The sequence below is a fragment of the Selaginella moellendorffii genome, unplaced genomic scaffold, assembly GCF_000143415.4.
Source record: "Selaginella moellendorffii unplaced genomic scaffold, v1.0 SELMOscaffold_56, whole genome shotgun sequence".
NCBI lineage: Eukaryota > Viridiplantae > Streptophyta > Lycopodiopsida > Selaginellales > Selaginellaceae > Selaginella > Selaginella moellendorffii.
Window position 1 is genome coordinate 142,610 of NW_003314317.1, and position 19,323 is coordinate 161,932.

Below are 19,323 nucleotides of genomic sequence, written 5' to 3' on the forward strand. Positions count from 1 at the left end.
GATAGATCCTGCCAAAGTCAAGACTATTTTCGAATGGGAGCCTCCACAATCAATGTCGGACGTTCAAGTTTTCCTTGGCTTCGCCAACTTCTACCGCAAATTCATTGATCACTACTCTGACATTGTCCTTCCTCTCACACATCTCACTCACAAGGATGTTCCCTTCTCTTGGTCTGCTGCTGCCCAGCAGGCCTTCGACACACTCAAGGCGGCTTTCAGTTCTGCTCCTGTCTTGATCCATGCTGATTCCTCACAACCTTTCTTCATCGAGGCTGACGCCTCCGACTTTGCCATTGGTGCTGTGCTGTCTCAACTCGGAGCGGATCACAAACTTCATCCGGTCGCTTTCCATTCTCGGAAATTCCAGCTTGCGGAGATCAATTACGAAATCCACGACAAGGAGCTCCTTGCCATCGTGGATTCCTTTGGAGAGTGGCGTCGTTTCTTGGAGGGGGCAAGCCATCAAACAACAGTCTGGACGGATCACAAAAATCTCGAGTACTTTGCCACTTCCCGAGTTTTAAGCCGTCGTCAAGCAAGGTGGGCACAATTCCTGAGTCGGTTTGACTTTGTTATCAAGTACAGACCTGGAAAGTTTCAAGGCCTTCCTGATGCTCTTTCAAGGCGCTCCTATCTCAATCTCAGGCCTGGTAATCCTGCCTTCGATCAACAGGATCAAGTTATCCTCGGTCCTGATCGGCTTCAAGTTATGGCAATTTCCCTAGCCCCTCAGGACTCCTCCTTGATGGATGCAATCAAAAATGATCTTCAATCTGATGATCTCGCTAGCGACATCTTCCCCCATCTTCAGGCTGGACACCCAGTGACTCCCAACTGCCGGCGATTTGACGAGTTCGAGTTCTTAGATGGCTTATTGTACTGTGGGGAACAGCTTTACATTCCTGAAGGTGATGCTCAAAGGTTGGTCCTGATGGCGTGCCATGATAGCCCGACTGCTGGTCACTTCGGCATTGCGAAAACCTATGAGCTAGTTGCACGGGACTTTTGGTGGCCTCACATGGACGACTACATCAAAGCTTTTGTTACCTCCTGTGACACTTGTGCCCGGAATAAGGTACCTCGCCACCTTCCTTCAGGTTTGCTTCGTTCCCTTCCGGTCCCTTCAGGTCCTTAGGAATCCATCTCCATGGATTTCTTGAGTGATCTTCCGAGTTTTGGAGGCTTCAACAGCATTTTAGTCGTGGTGGATCGCTTCACAAAGATGGCGCACTTCTTGCCATGTACCAAGGAGTTTTTGGGCGAGGACATGGCAAAACTGGTATTCAGGGAAATTTTCCGACTTCATGGGATTCCTACAGATGTGGTTTCGGATCGGGGGCCTCAGTTCATCTCTCATTTCTGGCAACGGTTTTTGCAGCTGCTTGGAGTGAAGGCCAACCTCTCTTCGGCATATCATCCTCAAACTGATGGGCAGTCCGAACGAACGATTCAGACATTGGAACAATTCTTGAGGTGCTTCATCAACTACCATCAGGATAACTGGTTCGATATCCTTCCCCTTGCTGAGTTCTCCTATAACAACTCTGTTCACTCCTCTTTTCGAGTTTCCCCCTTCTTTGCGAACTCTGGCCGAAATCCCCGATTCAATCTCTCACTTCCTTCTCCATCTGAATCCCCTCGTTCAAATCCCTGCTCTGAGGCATTTATCTCCAACCTCTAGGAAATCCACAACTCCATCTCCTTCCACCTCCATCGTGCTCAGGAATCTCATAAAACATTTGCCAATGTCCATCGTCAGGATTGTCCCCCTTACAATATCAGGGATAAAGTTTGGCTCCTTAGGCGAAATATCTCCACCACCAGGCCCTGTCCAAAACTTGATTTCAAACGCCTTGGTCCTTTCCCTATCACTGCCATCATTAATCCTGTGACTTATCGCCTTTCACTTCCCTCCTCATATCAAATTCACCCCGTTTTTCACTCCTCTCTCCTTGAGCCTTATATTCCCAGTCCTATTCCAAATCGGGTCATTCCTCCGCCTCCACTAGTGCAGCTCGAGGATGGGTCTGAGTACGAGGTTCAGGACATCCTTGATTCCAAGATTTCACGGTCTAAACTCTACTATCTGGTGGACTGGAAGGGTTACGGACCTGAGGAACGCACTTGGGAACCTGTGGACAACCTGATTCATTCTCCTGACCTTGTTCAGGACTTCCACCGCCGCTATCCTTCTCGTCCCAGTCCTCATTCTTTTTCTCCATCTCCCATCCCTCGCCACTCATCTCATCCTCCTCTTTGTTCTCGTTCACATCCTCGTTCCACTCGTTCTTGAGGAGGGGGTGCTGTCAGGAATCCCCCAATTCTTGCCACATTCCTAACTCTCGCCGGATTCCTGACCTGCAGACCACATTCCTGACTCTCGAGACACTTCCCTATTCCTGACTCTCGAGACACTTCCCGATTCCTGAGTCTCGAGCCACATTCCTAATGATGATGTGGCGCCTCCTCGACCTCAGCTATATTTAGGCCGTCCTCGATCCAAGAGTGGTGGAGCTTCATCAACCTATAGTATATATAGGTTAGCCTTGTTTCATTTCTCCACAATCTGAATCAACACCAGTCTAAGGCCTCTTCTTTGTTTCCACTAGCTTTTCTCTTTGTCTTTTTGCATTTTCCAGTCTTGATCTTGTTAGGGGTCTTGACAGAAGCTATACAGGTCTTTCTATTGGCCAGAGATACAATGTGATGTTATTCAATATGTGCATAGTTGCATTTAGTGTCAATCTTGTAATACTACCCGTCATGCTGCAAAAGGACAATTAGAGTGAATTGCAATTTCCTGTTTATTTGAGTTTTAGGATCAGTATTTGATGAGTATTTTTCCACTAATCCAAGCAGAGTTTGCCAAACATTTGGGCCACATAAGTGGGACAAAAGTGGCATTATAACTCCCATTATCGTCCACATATGGAGTATAAAGTGGATGACTTAGTGTTAGATCGTTTTCCCAATCTTACAATATATGATTTGTCTAAGGGGTTTCTTGCTCAATAAAAAGGATTATATTGAATGTTGTGGCAAGTTGAACTCCAAGTTTATGAGATTTGGTATGATATCTAACAGGTTAATCCTCCAAAAATTGTGTATATACAACAGTTGAAACGCTTCATATAAAAGGACTAGGAACAATTGGCACCACCTACAGATCCATTGATGCTTCCTCCTAATGTTCATCCGGATCCTCTTCTGACTGATAGATTTGAGCTAACTCCATGAGCATGGATGGACGGAGCGGCAATGATGCCACAAACTCAATGAGGAAGTGCTCAATCCAACCTAGTGACAGCACCTGGTTTCACAACACAGGAACCCACTCTACAGGCTGGTTGAGGCCATAGGCTTTTGTACTATCAATGCTTCCTGGAACCGATGTCATTATCTGTTAGGCTTTTGTTTAAACCAACAAGCCCAAAACCTAAGAAAATCAGGGAGAGAGACAGCTAGGGTTTTTATTGAGCTATACAATTTCTTGATCAAAACATCTTCTACAAATTAGATTACTAGGCAAAATGGAACGTTAACTCCTTCAGCAGATCCTATGTTTCTTTTGCATACGAACAATTTCCAGCTGCAGAGGTGTCGTCTTTGGAAGAAAAATGATCACCTGTTGGTTGTCGTACTCCCAAAAGGACTGCTTAGTATCAACAGAGGAGAATTAAAACACAATGCTGAGGCAGCACTCATCCTCCACAAGCTCCTCGTTGCTGTAAATCTTCACCATGTCCAAACATGTCTTTTGCAGGTCACATTTCATAGGGCTAGATACAATGTAGATTCTCCCTGCAGCAACCACAATATCAGTCAGCATGCATCATCAAGAGGCCACGCACCACACTAACCTACAAATCTCAGTAGTTTGAGACAGATGACATATTTGTCTTCCAAGCAGCACCTAAAGTTTTTATATACTGCTAACTCATTGTTATGGACTTCAAGAACCCATCAAGGAAGCCGGGATACTAGAAGGGCATAACAGAATAAAAGAGACATGCTTGCAAGTGAGTGTTTGTGTATTTTGCTAGATGTGAACTCCAAACTGACACGAGCCCATCCACTAGAGAACCCTAACTATTTTTCATCATTATAAGAGGAAAGGATGATGTGAGGTCCAAGTGTACGGTTATGATGTTGTATACTAATATTACCATAGTGGGATTTTGATAGCCGTCAGATTGATTTCAACCCAGACCACTCACTTCTATATAAGCTAGGGTTTTTGGGTTTGTATTCTATTTCTATAAAATAAATTAAAAATATAGATCATATAAATTATTAAATAAAATAAAATAAAAATTATGGTAAACCAATCAAGTGAAAGCTAAATCATTCATTTTTATTAGTAGTGATTTTTTTTCTTAACAACCATACACTACCATTTGATTTCCTAAGATTGGATGGTTAAGAGTTTTTTACAAAGAAAAATTAATGATCAAGGCCTAAGTGAGTTACATACCTAGCATAATGTTTAGGATTTCAAGGCATCACTTTCCATTGTTCACTACCTAGGTTTGTAGTTTTTCTTATTAGCTGATGGAAGTTCATATCTATCTATTATAGGAAGCAAATGGCATTAGCCATTCTCATGTCTATTCTAAATGGGCTGCTTAAGATAAACTTTAACCTCTACAAAATCTTATCCTTCTTGTCTCATATAAGTATTCCTAGAGCTCAAACTTTACTAGCAATTTTGATATAGCAAGGTCTCAAGACAAGAAGGCATTATATTGTGTATATTCTTCTATGAGCAAAATACAAGTAGTGGAACAAGGATACAACATTTTGATAATTGTCTTTTTAAGGTAAGCACTTTGGTTTCTTCTTAAATCTCCATGACATATGTGTTTATCTTATTTTGCCCTCCACTTTATTGCAAAGTGCCTTGTTCAATAAAGATGCTTATTTAGTGAGTGTTTAATGTTAACTTTTTTTCCTTCCTCTAAGCTTCATTTTAAAAGTTTAAGTCAAAAGCCTTTAATGAACTCATTGTTAGTTTATATAAGCCACAAATTTTCTTTTTCCAATTTGCCAACTTACCTCATTTATCCAACCACCTTTGCCTTAGCTTTAGCTAAATTCTTTGCCAAAGTTCTCACCTATTGCACTAATTCTAACTTGGTCCTACTTAAGTTCATCTATTTACTACACAAGCAATGAGGTGTTAGCTAACTCTTCATGGATTCTCAAACTCTTTCATAATTCCCCTCCCCGAGTTAGATTAGATTTAAAGTTTGGCTATACTCTCTATAAGCACAAGCAACTAAACATACTAAACCTCTAGGTTCCTAACATTCTATGGTATGCAAAATTTGTTCACATGACCCTGTAAAATTTTAATCTCTTTTGGTGATTGTTGATGAATAAAAACCTTGATTGGACAAACATCCCGATTGAAATAAAATGACGTGTTGCAATCTTGACCCTAGATGACAAGTTACATTAACATTAAAAAAGATTAACATACTCCTTCATGAGCCAGTTGTAAGCAACCAAAGGGAACGATTTGAGAGACGATCCATAGAGGTTCAAATATAGAGGGAAAGGGCCCATGAACAAGAGTGCACCCTTTTTTCCAATCGGTTAAGGGTCTTGGGATATTTGGGGTTAAGCGTCCCTGGGCTGGGTGACCTCCCGGGAAGTCCAAACTCAGGAGCTTACATTTGGTATTAGAGTGGTCTCGGGTTCGACTCTGTTGGTTGGCTAGGGGAATCACACCACATGTTGATTGACATCTGGCTGGTCCAGTTTGCTTCTACTGGGCTTGACCCGAGGGGTAGGGTGTCAAGAGAGCGGGGCTCTTGGGAGAGCTACGGCTCTCAACTTCCGTTCACGAGGGCATGAACTTGTAGGGAAGCGTGGTGGATTGTAAGTAACCAAAGGGAATGACTTGAGAGACGATCCATAAGGGTTCAAATATAGAGGGAAAGGGCCCATGAACAAGAGTGCACCCCCTTTTCCAATCGGTTAAGGGTCTTGGGATATTTGGGGTTAAGCGTCCTTGGGTTTGAATAGTACTGGGCTAAGTGACCTCCCAGGAAGTTCAAACTCAGGAGCTTACACCAGTCAACTATTACAACACAAAGACCATCAGAAGGATTGGAAGAAGGAATAGAGGAACAAAACGAAAATATAAAAGGAAAATAAAAGAAAATAATAATGGAAGCAAAAGCAAAAATAAAAGGATAAAGAGGAATAGACGAAATATAAAGAAATATAAGATAAAAGGGAAAAACTTTAAAATCACACTTAGCATGATTGCATCGCAACCAATTCATACCAAAGATGAGGTTAAAAACTTAACTTGGCACCACCCACAACAATTGCAACTCAAACTCGAGATCACGCATACACACAATTAGATTTGTCTCGTCCTATACATATGGCCATTTCCATAAAGAATAAAAAATAGTTTTACCATACGATGCAAATATAGACAGCAACATGTGGCAATATACCAAGCAATAGAGGATAAACTTGAGCATGTATCAATCAATATAGGGAGAATAGTAAAAGACTTTTTGTTATAAAAATGAATTTAGAAAGTAAAGATTAAATGAACTAGTGCCAAATAAACCCCTTAATGATACTCCCCAAAAAAAAATGGAAAGGTAGGACTCTTTGTTACTCGCTCAACTCTTCATTTCCTAGAAATATCTTAGTGTCTAGACTTTTTATTGTAGCAGCACTAACAAGATGTTATTGATGCCAAGGTCTCCACCTAGGAAATGGAAGTTACCAATTCTAAAAATGTTGATAACACTAATAAGTGTAATTAACTTCATTACATGCCTAACAACAAATATCACAGCCATAACCACATCCTTGCCTCTATCCTTGAACTTAGGCAATAGTTACATTAACTTGTATTGGAACATAACTATTTCTTATAAGAAGTATATCTCATAAAGTTGTGCCAAGTGAAAAGCATCATTAAAGGTGGTTGGAGCAAGTATATATGCAAATTTTACAGGATCTTGACGAAATGTTAACCATAACATTCTCAACTTAATATGCTCTAATATATTTAATTCCACATGAAGCAAAAAACTTCAAAAACAAACATTAAATTATATCACTAATTTAGATGGCTTTTGACAAAGACAATGCAATTACATCACAAACAACTAAAACCCTTGCTTGATCAGATGGATTTTTATTAGCATTCTTCCTGCCTAATCCTCTTGTCTTGCCTACAGCTTTGTCTTTGCAATATCTTGCATAATGTCCTGTCCACTTGCACACACACCCTTTCTACTTGGGGAATCATGCCATCAGTGTTGTCACTGCCATGAGCTTTCTGGAAACTGCTTGTGGCTGGACTGCTATCTCTTCAACCTGAGGACCTCAAAGTTGAGCCAGCTACAAAGAGTGCAGCTCCTGGATTTTCTTGTTTGGTGGATTCTTCTGTGCCTTCATCATTCAGCAGCAATGCACAAATGTCTTTGTTTAGTTCTTCAAAACGTTTCTCAATGTCCCATGTTCTGGTTGTGCAGCCAAAGCATTCAGTAGAACTGCCTTCTTGTCTGCTTCTTTTACAACCTCACCTAAACTGGTGAGTTGAGGCATAATAGACTTCATCCAGCCTAGAAATGTCGCTGGGAACCCATCAGATCCCATCCTAATCTCAAAAAACTTGGACTTCAACTCCACTTTGTTGGGCTTGATTACCAAATGTGGTCCTAGCAGCTATCTTTGTGAGGTCAAACCCTTTTTCATCAGAGGCTGCTGATTTGAGCTCTGTCCCCTGGACAATTTGAAGGCAATTGTCCATGAACGAAATCTCTTTTGCCCAGTTTTCAAAATCAGTGCCACTAAATACCAGGATCAGAAGGGCTTTGCTTGTCATCATTCCTGCAAGGGTCTCAACCACTGGCCAAACTTGCTAGACAATAAAGTGTTCGATTGCCCGACATCGTTTCTCTTGTGTCTTCTTCTGCAATCGATTTTTCACTCACTGGAGAATGGCTCGTGAGTGATTGAGATCTGCTTGCTCTCGCCCCATTGCTTCTCCCAAGCGTCATTTTCTTGGGACCATCTTTGGTTTTGAGGCGGTTATTCCCTTAACTACCATTTTTCTATGTCAATTAGTATGTGGTATAATTCCTTTAGCCAACCAATAGAGTTAGACTTGAGACCCTTCTATTACCAAATGTATATAAATATTTACATGGTCTCCACGTTAGCTCGTGGATCCGATCTGGATATTTCTACAGTACCACAATCCATGGAATCCTCGCTTAAAAGCGTCCGGCAACTCTCAAGCTCAACTCTACAGTCTGCTATACTAGGCCGATCTGAGGGATCCACTGCCGAACATTTTTCCGACAACTCCCACAGGACTTCATCCACCATCTTATTAAGAGCAGGAACGTTGCTGGCACTCCTGATAAGATGACCCAGGCCCCAGACGTCCACAGGTGAACCATGGTAACCTGTAAGCATTTCTGGCGCATGCACCCGTGAATTTAACGGATGTGCCGTTGTAGCCTCTTCAAACGTGCACGCCTCCTCCACATCTATCAGCGTCCACACCCCAGCTACTTCGTCCAAGGCCACGTTGCCCCAATGGACGTCCCTGTGGATCCACCTCTTTTCCTTGAGCCAGGCCAGAGCTTCAGAGACATCAAGAAGAGCTCTCACAAGTGATTCCTGCGTTGAAGGCCGAGCTGTTCTGTTTAGACGAGGAGAAAAGCTAAGCATATACTCGCCGATCCTCCTTTTAAAAGAGCCATTCTCATGTCGCGGCTTCCTGCTCAAGCAAGTCTCCATGTTGGGGCAGCCCTTGAGAGCGTAATATATTTTCCAAACTTTCATCCTCCTCCCCTTCGTCAGATAGCCTTTGATCACCTGATCTCCAGCTAGCCTCACAGATTTCCCGGTCGTTATACCTTTCACAACTTCAAATTCCGTATTCTCGTTGTTTATAATGCACATATCGTGCAAACCTCCCAGTACCCGACCAACGTTGGACATAACCATGAAGAGTTTGACCCTGTCACCAATTTCGTACAAATTGAACGTTGCCAGGTGCCTGCTCTTAACCCTCCCCCCTTCATAATAAAGCGCGACCAACGTCACCGCAAGACCGCTCGCAGAGTAACCGAGAATGTAAGGAATTGCCTTGTAACACCAGTTCCGCTTGGAAACCAGCTCTTTAAGAAGATTGCCAGTTCCTCCCAGTTCCTCTTCGGCAATCCAAAGCGAAAAACGAGCACCAACATATCCCACGACGTCGGGAAGTAAATTGTCAATTCCAGTATTTGTATTACGGTCCTTACTGAAGGCCACATTCATGAACACTCTCAGGGGAGTGTTGATCAAGTTATCCCATGCCTGAATAAATGAGAGCTCGGAAACACCTGCAACGAAGATACCATTAGTATGACATAATACAGCGACGTCAAACCTGTTTCTGGTGGTGGAAGTATACAGCCGGAGAGATGCTCCTCAAGCCCCAAACAGCGATCACCATCCGAAGGCTCGAAGAGACCCTGCACATCGTAGTCTCGAACCCGGTTGTATGTCCTGGAACTCACGCGGATCGTAAGCCCATCGGGCCTCTTGAGGAGAAACCCCGCCAAGCCTTGAAGCTCGGGTACTACTGGCGTGCAATATTCGCTGACAGTCTTGTAGGTGAGATCCAAGGAATTCTCGTTAGCAATTCGAGGGGCCGACTCTGAAAGAAAATGCGTCAGTAGCCTCAACAGCCGAAGACTGTACCTTTCAGAAAGCTCCTGAGCACGTCCGCTTTGTCCTCCGGTGTGGGCGCGAGGAAAAGTACTGAGGGATCCTTTCCTTCTAGCCGCAGCATACCCAGCTTCACAGAGAGCTGGCACTTCTCATCATTGCTCAATGGCAAATTCCACAAGTCAATTAGTGGATCCGCCATGACAAAAAAAAACCCTAGAAAATAAAACCCTTTAAAGGCTCTCATTTGCTTTCATTTGACTTTTACCTTGTTACACTTGGTTTTGATTGAAGAGAAAGCTTTAAACAAAATTGATGGCACTCACAATCTGGCCCGAGTCCATCTCCGACTAACTCGCAAGCTACATTCTCAGAGCCTTGCAGATCTGAGAAACCCGGAAGAGGAAAGAGAGAACGCTGAATCTACAAATTCCACGGACTATACCACGAGGCGAACGAGAAGACGAGTGTGCCACCCACCGCTCTCATCGTCTCAAACTGCGTTTCCATTTGCGAGCGAGTCAACAGAAGTGTCCTGTGTCCGTTGCCTCTGTAAGAAAACAAAGAAAATTTTAGACTGCGTTAGCCAGACCATATGAAACACGCGACAGATCCTTTAGAATCCTTTCTCGTTAGTGATGCTCTCACGTACCACCAACACTAGACTTCGAGATAAGAGCCACCAGCAGCCACGACTCTCTACGACACCTCTACTGACAAAATCTCTCGAGACTAAACTCAATCTCCTGGAAAAACCACTCGAGGTTAGCATGCTTGTCGTCTTGGCCTTTCCGCTTCTTTAACTAGTGTACTACTACTACTTGAAGACCACCGAAACGGATAGGAAAGAAAAACGTACCCAGTCAGTAGCATCTCCTGTAGAAACCCCGTTCATGAGCTTGTGCATCTCCTCCTTGCTTCTGCTATCTTTTCCCCTCAATGGCAGCAAAGGACCAGAGGAACGCTCCGAGATATCTGCAAGCGTCGTGTATGAGCCAGAGAAGGCAGTTATAAACAAATATATCCTCTCACCGGAATCCGAGAGCTGCCTGTCCACAAAGTAAAATACAAGGGCAACGGTATACCTGGAGAGAAAAAAAATTAAAAATCCACAAACGTTAGAGCTCTGGCAATCAAAACAAGAGAAGAGAAAACGCTGACCAGGCCACCACAACGTCGACAGTGTAGTGCTTTCTCGAGGCAATAATAAGGAGGCTCAAAACAACGCTGACGAGCCAAGCAAGCCGCTTTATCCACCTGGATCCAGAAAAGCCACGATGGTCTCACATGCAGCACGAGAAACGAAAAGAGAAAAAAGAAAAAAACTTACCTCTTTGTCCCGTATTTCTGGTATGTCCAGATGAAAACAAGAGTAAATATCATGTGCGAGGAGAAGATCAAGTCCCCGCAGCCAAAGATTACGCCATACGGAACTGCAGGTTACAATCTGATTAAGCCTCGACAGGACGAGAGATTTTTTACTCACAGTTGAGAAACACGACTTCCGAGATACTTTTTGGAGGCGCCAATGTTGCTGACGGGGATCCCTGGAAAGAAACGAGTTAGAAGCACTTCACTTTCGATTTTTAAAGGAGGATATACCTCGTGACAGTGGTAGTTTGGTCCTGGAAGCGACGTGGAAAGAAATGACATGATTCGGAGGCACTGAGCAACCTGTGGATGGCAAGTGTTGAGTGACAAAGCATACGAACGAAAAAGATTGGGAGGGAAAGAGACTCACGACTAAAGTAGCAAGAACTCGGTACCACACCAAGACTGTATAAAATCGCTTGTTGTGGAACACAAATGGATGAAAAGTCCACTGCAGTAACGACCGATTCAGCGCTGGAAAGAGAACTTCTAGATCGTACCAGGAAAAATGTAACAAACACGAAGGTGAACAAGGTCTCGCTGATGTATGCCCTTTCGCGTCCTAGCTCCTGGATGCTGGAAAGGTCAATCTCCAGACGAGGAGAAAAGAATTTGTCCAAGCCTTACAGGGAGAAATCGAAAGCCAATATCCGGAAGGATTCGACCAGGTTGATGGAGGTAGTGAGCGACTTTAGCAGCAACACCATGTACATACTGCCCAGAGAACGAAGCAAAAGAAGCAACAGAGCATGAGAAAGAGAGAAGAAAAAAAAATCGTTCTACCTGGAAGATGAGAGCTAGCAGCAGGAGCTTCCATTTCTCGGACAAAATCTTGAGCTCCAGCATCAACTCCATCACGATCCTCTTCCATAGCTTGATTACCCCCAACAAAGTCAAACAACTGTGGATACAAAGAAACCAATCGATGCTAACTCACCTTGTATGCCTCCCGAGCAATGTAGGGCGGCATAACTGGAGCGCCCCAAAGCCCTCCGCTCGTCGCTGGCCTATCCACCCCCCGGCTATAGCATTGCTAGAGCTCCCAGACGAATCGAGCTTGGATCATCTGGTAATCCGCGGCACGGATCTTGCCGATGCGATTCCTCGATGAGTGGAACGGTCGGCGCGCTGTACAGGGAGCTCTCCAAATGCCGCGCGCTCGCTGTGCTCGGCCGCCCACAACAGCGCAGCGCGACACCCACAGAGAGAAAGAGATCAATGAATCAAAACCCTAACGAATATGCCCCGCATATTTTTGGAAACGCGGAAAGGGAGACCGAAGGAATAAAAAAAGCACAACTGAGATATTCATATTTTTATTACTGTCATGGAAACGATTTTGATCAATATACCCTCAATCTGGAATGTCGCAGCATCGAGCTTGCACCCCTAATCTTGCATCCTCTTGAAGGATTCAAACACCTTGGAGGTGTTTCCTTGATGGCGGTATCCTGCTATCAGTGCGTTCCAAGTTACCGACTCTCGCCTCTCCTCGAGAGTACCACATTTGCCATAGATAGAATATTCCAAAACCAGTATAAAAGGCACATTCTCTACGAGAAAAATCCCCATACTCTCTAGTTCCTGACCAAGCTCCGGCCAGCCTCTTCAAGCCCGAGTCATCGTGGCTGGAATCTCGTGGCCTTGAACTCTTGCTGCGAGCTTCCTTCCTTTCTCGCCATCCTAGTTCTTTTTCTTTCTTTCTTCTCTCTTCATGATTGTTTTCTCTTATATTGCTTCGAGCTAAGTTTTCAGTCTTCTTCATCACTTGATTCTTCTCAAGCTTTTGGTTTTGGATAAGCAACAGGAAGGACTGATATCTTTCGATTCATACAGGCTCTAGGCTATCTGCACGCAAGGAACGGAACATGGAACAGTAGTCACGTGTGCAAGTTAGCCGGCCTGGCGTTCCATCGTAGCCACTTGCACCTCGTTCTCACTGCCGGTGCCGTGCTCTTCAGGTGAAAAAAGTACTTTTTTCTTCCTTTTTGAGGCTTATAGTCGCTTTGTGTTTTGATCTGGTCAAAGAAGTACTGATGTGGCAAATAACAAATGCTATATCTCTTCAGTGATTTCATTAGTGCTGCTCGACGCTCCCGAGATAATATAGAACTCCATGTCAGCACTAAATCAGGAGCGCCTGTTCAGCATGACTCAAAAGAGGCAAGCATCATTGGGTTCCAGGATTCTACTGATTTACCAGGCCAGGCTTCCAATGCGCAACCCACTTACTGCTGATAATGCTTTCACACACATAAGAGTCTGGGTAAGATCGATAGTATCAGTTCAATTCTCTTGCTCACAAATCCATTGCAATGCATAGATCACTGAATTGAATGCTAAAGCTCCAGATCAACAAGCCATAAATTAAAAACAATTATTGGAGTGATAAAATTTATTTGCATTTAATTTTATATCATCAAATATTTTCAAATTTTAAATGCTATCTTAATTATAAATAGTTCATTGTGAACAAATAAAATTATATTCTGAAAATAACTATATAGTTACTATTTATAATTATAAATTTAATTTAATATTTTAAGCCAAAGAGTGAGGTGATTAACATATCATATCATTATTGATTTGAAAAATTAGAGAGTTCCACTAATTAAGTTTCTTATGCAAACTTGACAAATTGAAGAGTTTTACTAAGTAGTTTCTTTTATGCAATCTTCTCACAGAAAAATATGTATAAATTGCATATATAAATTATTTTCTATTATAATTTATTGTAATTTACAAATCAATAGAATTTTGTTTACTTGTAGTAAACATTAAAATAGCCAGTAAACATTTAAATATGGTGAGGACCTACGAAACGTTTACTTTGAGTCGGCTGGAAAGCTGAGGAGAAATCTTAACACAATGCGTGAGAGAGGGAAAACAAGAAAGGAAAACTTGCCTGTTGCGAAACGCACGTCGACCGGTTGGCAAAACTCTACACAATCTCGACTATAAGTTTCACGTACACAAAAGCTCAAATCCATCATTGGCTTCTCTCTTCACTCTGCTTTCAATCGCTTTGCAGCAGCAGCAGCAACAATGTCCCCTGTAATCAAGAACATCGTAGCGCTCATGCTCGTGGCCGCCATCGCCTCCTCCGCCACCTTCGTGCATGGCGCCGACGAGGACCCACTCCAGGACTTCTGCGTCCGCGACCGCAGCCAGTCCCCCAACGCGGACTACGCCTGCAAGCCCAGCGAGCGCGTCGCCGCCTCCGACTTCAAGTACTCGGGCCTGCGCGCCCGTGGCAACACCGCCAACAAGCTCGGCTTCGCCGCCACCATCGCCAACGCCGCCTCCTTCGCGGGCCTCAACGCCCAGGGCCTCTCGCTCTCGCGCCTGGATTTCGCCCCGGACGGCGTGAATCCCCCGCACATCCACCCCCGCGCCAGCGAGCTCATCCTCGTCGTGCAGGGCTCCCTGTATGTCGGATTCGTGAGCACTGACAATCGCGTGTTTGCCCAGGTGCTGTATCCCGGGGAGATCTTCATCTTTCCCAGGGGTCTCGTCCACTTCCTGCGCAATGTTGGGCGGACCCCTGCGATCGCCTACTCGGCGCTTAACAGCCAGAACCCGGGGACTTCCCAGGTTGCAAAGGCGGTGTTTGCGTCCATTCCTCTTGTGGATGATCGTGTCGTCGCGAAGGCGTTCCAGATCTACAGCACGCAGCAGCTCAAGAACATGAGAGAGCTCATCAAGAGAACTTGATTGATTCATAGAGTTTGTGATTGAGAGTGTCTTGAGTTTGTCGATCGATCACCAAATCTCTCCCAAGTTTCCATGAAAATAATAAAAAGTTGACAACCCCATTTTCACTTGAATTGTTTGAAGTTGTAGACTTTCGTGGAAACAAAATAGAACATGAGAAAGAAGAAGACTTAAGTGATCCAAAGATTGAGGGTAATCAAAATCCATGAAAATAAATATCTCTTTGTGTAGGAATAAAAATATTCCGTGCTCATGACCAAGAGGACTTGATTGATCCATCTCGGTTCTCACGGCTGCCGGACTGGTCGATCCAGGCAGGGAGCTCTTCGAGACGCTGAAGAAAACATGAAATTTAGCTCTTGGGATCGGCACTACTCTTGCATGGTGGATTTTCTGGGAGGAGCAAACCAAATCGAGGAGGCTGTAGGTGTTTTGAGGAGCATGCCGGTGGAAGCAAACGTGAGGATTTGGATGGCGGTGGTGGCGGTGTGTGGGAAGTGGAAGAATATGGAGTTTGGAAGGGTGGTGCTTGAGCTTACGTTCTCATGGTGAATATCTATGCGGCAGCTGTGGGGAGGAGGGAGGAGCATGCCCAGCTTGAGCAAATTATATCTAATCTTGATGAGTAAAACTTCAGAGAATGATGGTGATTATTCTTGAAATTTTGTAAACCCAGTGAGCCAGCCACTAGTCGTTTCCATTCTTTGTTGCCTGCATAAAGAAACACAGTATGTATGAAGGAAACAGGAACAAGGGAGAGAACTAGCCTGAGTTGCCTTAACTATTTTTACAAGTTTAACTCCAGTTTTTGAAAGTAGTAAATCCTGTGCATTACAGCTGTTGATTAATTAGAAATATTATTTTTATTATTCGAACATTAGGCTAAATAAAAAGGAAAATAAAAGTCTAACTTTGGCTTAATTTAAAGATTTGAAGGCCAAGGATGAGGTCAAGAACAACACATTTATAGAATATGTGCCTCCCCTAGGCCAGAGGCTTGTTAACTATAAATGGTCTTTAAAAACATATAATGCCAATGGTGGTGCTCCAAAGCACATTTAATTGCAAAAGGTTTTACACAAATACTATAGCAAAACTTTTTCACTAGTTGTCAAAATGGCTAATGTGTAGACAATCTTTGTAGTTAAAGGTGAAAAATTCACCAAATGGATGTGAAAATAATTTTTCTCCATGGTAATCTTAATAAAGACATCTTCATGCATATACCACCTGGCAGCCATAAGATTTTTGGGAAAGCATAGAAGCTTAAAAGAGCTTTCTATGGTCTCAAGCAAACTTCCTGTGTTTGGTATCAAAAGTTTAATGTGGCCTTATGTGAAGAAGGTTTCATTGTGCCTCAGCAGACTTAAACATCTATGTGAAAGGCTATAGTGATGCCATAATTGTTATTGCATTGCATGTAGATGACCTCCTTATCATGGGGGGTGATGATAGTGCCATCTTGGCACTAAAAGCCTCTTTGGCTAGACATTTCTAGATGAAAAACCTTGGGGAAGTCAAGACATTTTTGGGAATCCAAATGGAACAATGCATAAAAGAACAAACCTTGAAGTTGTATCAAAGGCACTATGTGGAATCACTCTTGAAACTGTTTAGGATGGAAAATTTCCATCTAGTGCACATACATATGGTGGCTAGTGCAGTCAACTTATTCTTCCCTCAAGATGCAGGGAAGCCTTTGGACAAACATGTCCCCTTTAGAAGTTTGATTGGCTGTCTCATGTATTTAGCATTGTCAACCCAACCTAACATATACTATGCCATAGTAATCCTGAGCCAATTTAGTGCTTGCCCATGCACTACTCACTAGAAAGCTGCTAAGCACATCCTATGGTACCTGAAGGAACCATAGACAAAGGCTTATGTTAGCAACAGCCAACTCAAGTGTTTTACTGATGCTAGCTGGACCACGAACAAGGGGTGCAAGTCCACCGCAGGCTTTTGTCTGATGCTTTGTGGGGCAAAAATTAATTATAAAATAGGGTGTTGTTGCACTCTCCTCTGCAGAAGCTGAGTATAACGCTTTAACCATAGGATGCAAGGAACTTGTGTGGCTGAGACAGCTATTGAAGAACCTTAGGGCTGAGCAACTAGGTCCAACCATCGGATGGTGTGATAATCAGAGTAGCATCAATCCTGTTTTCCATGGGCACAGCAAGCACATCTTTGTGATGTGAGGGAGCAGGTTGAAGCTGGCATCATGCACGTTGACTACTTGCTAACTATGAAAATGCTTGCAGATGTGCTAACAAAGCCTTTAGAACCTGACACCTTTCGGATGCAGCTTGGGATCCATTTATGGGGGAATGTTGAGATATACACTAGGGTTTTTTCCTTTTGTAAATTTGAGTTTTCTCTAAAAGCTACGATCACAGTGTGTGTGTCCTCTGGGCCTCCCACCAGATCTCTTTGAGAACGTTGAAGCAACTTGGCTTCTTTGGGCTACAAATGCAGCATTGACAACATTTTCAATAGCGGTTCAAACAACTTCCCTTTAGCAGCAAGCATTTGGCAGCGAACACATCAACAATCACTCTTCCCAGATCTCGCCGAGATCACCCCAAGATCACAAGCTTACGGTCTTGGGCCTGGGAAGGAGCTCCTCGTTGGATCTCATCCTGTGGAGATTCGGGCAGTTGCCAGGGAGGGCTTGTGCTGGAAGCCGTGAGAGACGGCTATGGCGGAAGGGTGGCAGCTCATTGTACGCTGTACAGTGCCTGCCAGCTACAGGATAAATATGTTGCTGGATTTTGAGTGCAGTGTGTGCGGGGGAGGGGCCGAGAACAAAAGCGCTGCTGCCGTGCAACCATCTCATGTGTGAGGAGTGCGCGGTGCAAATGGCGACCATCCAGATGAAGTGCCCGATTTGCAGCAAGTGGATCAAATCGTGTACGGTAGATGTGGCGGAGGCGTACGAAGCGATGAAGGAAGAGGAGGAGCGGCGAAGGCCAGACGAGGGTTTTATGCCACAGAAGAAAAGCCGGTGGGATTAAAGGTGCATCTTTCGTGGAAATCCAAAGACTATCCACATTACTTTTTGGATTCTTACTTAAGTATCCTTGCACGTAGCCACATACTTGGAGAAGAATCTTTTGTTTGATACGGTGCACGTTTTCCATACGATTATCACCAACTTGAACGCTTCATGTTTAGAGCAGTACTTTGTTTCCATACGGGTCAAACGGAAATAAAACACGTGAAATGTGATCGCTGGTAGTATAAAAGACCCTTCTCCAGCCTCTGTTTCCTCAACCCACAGAGGAGTAGAAAACAAAAGCAGCCATTCTCCAATCAAGTTGATCAGATCGATCAATTTCAACATGGCTGCAATCGTGTTGATGATTGCGTTTCTCGTGATGGCTGCAGCATGGAAGATGGTGTGTATCCGCAAGAGAGAAGAGAGGGCACGATTTCTAGCGTCGCTCCACCCCGTGAGAGACGCACACAAGATCCTGTGGTACATGTACTCGGTGGAATTCCCCTTCCTCTCGCAAAAGGCGCTCGAGTTTGGCACAATCCGCACGCTCGGCATCCCGGGGATCACAAAGTACCAAGACCAAGTACGGCCTCAAGGATCCGCAGAAGCGAGCCGCCGAGACCAACATTCTGGTGAGCGAGATGATCCACCACCACGTCGACAGCGATCGAGGCTCGTACGCGGTGAGGAGATTGAATGGAATCCACAACAAATTCAAGATCCCAAACGACCAATTCGCCTACGTCCTCTGCCTCAACGTGGTCAGCCCCATTGATTTCTCCGAGAGATTTGGATTCCGCAAGTGGACCGACAGCGAGAAGGAGGCCGCGTATGTTGTGTGGCACGACGTGGGCGTGAGGATGGGCATCACAACCATCCCAGATAGCATTCCAGAGATGCGGGAGTACATTCGCGATTACGAGGCCAAGAACGCCATCTTCACGGACAAGAACAAGAGCATCGTCCAGGATCTCAAGCATCTGGTGCTGGATGCATTTCCTCACCCCGTGCAGCCGCTGGTCGAGACTGGGATCTGTGCACTCATCGATCCCACAATCAGGAGCGCTGTTGGATTGGAAAGGCCTCCAGCAATTGTGGAGTGGATCATCTTGGGTGCGTTCAAGCTGCTGGCCGGGAGCTTCGTGTCCGCGTTCTTGCCTCCCAGACGTGTGGAGGATGCAAAGGGCAGCATTGAGGTGGACTGGTGTCCCAATCCCGCTGCCAATCCGGAAGAGTACCGGCAGCTCAACGTGAATGTGTATCGGCCACCAGCATTCGAGAAGGGATACAAGCTGGCGGAGCTGGGAGCACTGAAATCAGGCAAGCTTGGACCATACTACGATGGAGGCTTGCGCTGCCCCTTCCGGCAAATGCACGCATAGGAATAGAACGGGCATAGGACAGTCGGTCGGAGAACAGAGCATCATTTAAAAATGCGTAGTTTACATGAATCTTTTTGTAATTTTAGCGGAAAGGTGGCTAACAAAACCAGATGTTCGAAACAAAATTTAGTTTTATCCAAATGGGGAAAAAGA

The 19,323-nt window shown here is 44.3% G+C and overlaps 2 protein-coding genes across 2 annotated transcripts; both read right to left on the reverse strand.

Moving 5' to 3' along the window:
- Nucleotides 1-8,135: 8,135 nt before the first annotated feature.
- LOC112351033 lies at nucleotides 8,136-9,952 on the reverse strand. Its single transcript, XM_024688170.1, has 3 exons — nucleotides 9,739-9,952; nucleotides 9,425-9,694; nucleotides 8,136-9,377 (listed from the first exon to the last, which is right to left on the reverse strand). Exons 1-3 carry the CDS (start codon nucleotides 9,905-9,907, stop codon nucleotides 8,182-8,184), a joined length of 1,635 nt encoding a protein of 544 aa, XP_024543938.1. The 5' UTR covers nucleotides 9,908-9,952; the 3' UTR covers nucleotides 8,136-8,181.
- A 9-nt stretch (nucleotides 9,953-9,961) lies between these two features.
- On the reverse strand, nucleotides 9,962-12,300 carry LOC9654012 (phosphatidylinositol:ceramide inositolphosphotransferase). Its single transcript, XM_002983033.2, has 12 exons — nucleotides 12,014-12,300; nucleotides 11,860-11,949; nucleotides 11,704-11,790; nucleotides 11,577-11,645; nucleotides 11,447-11,527; nucleotides 11,308-11,379; nucleotides 11,192-11,252; nucleotides 11,036-11,138; nucleotides 10,867-10,962; nucleotides 10,738-10,790; nucleotides 10,565-10,680; nucleotides 9,962-10,255 (listed from the first exon to the last, which is right to left on the reverse strand). The coding sequence occupies exons 1-12, from the start codon at nucleotides 12,044-12,046 to the stop codon at nucleotides 10,199-10,201; spliced, it is 918 nt and encodes a 305-aa protein (XP_002983079.1). The 5' UTR covers nucleotides 12,047-12,300; the 3' UTR covers nucleotides 9,962-10,198.
- Between the last annotated feature and the right edge of the window lie 7,023 nt (nucleotides 12,301-19,323).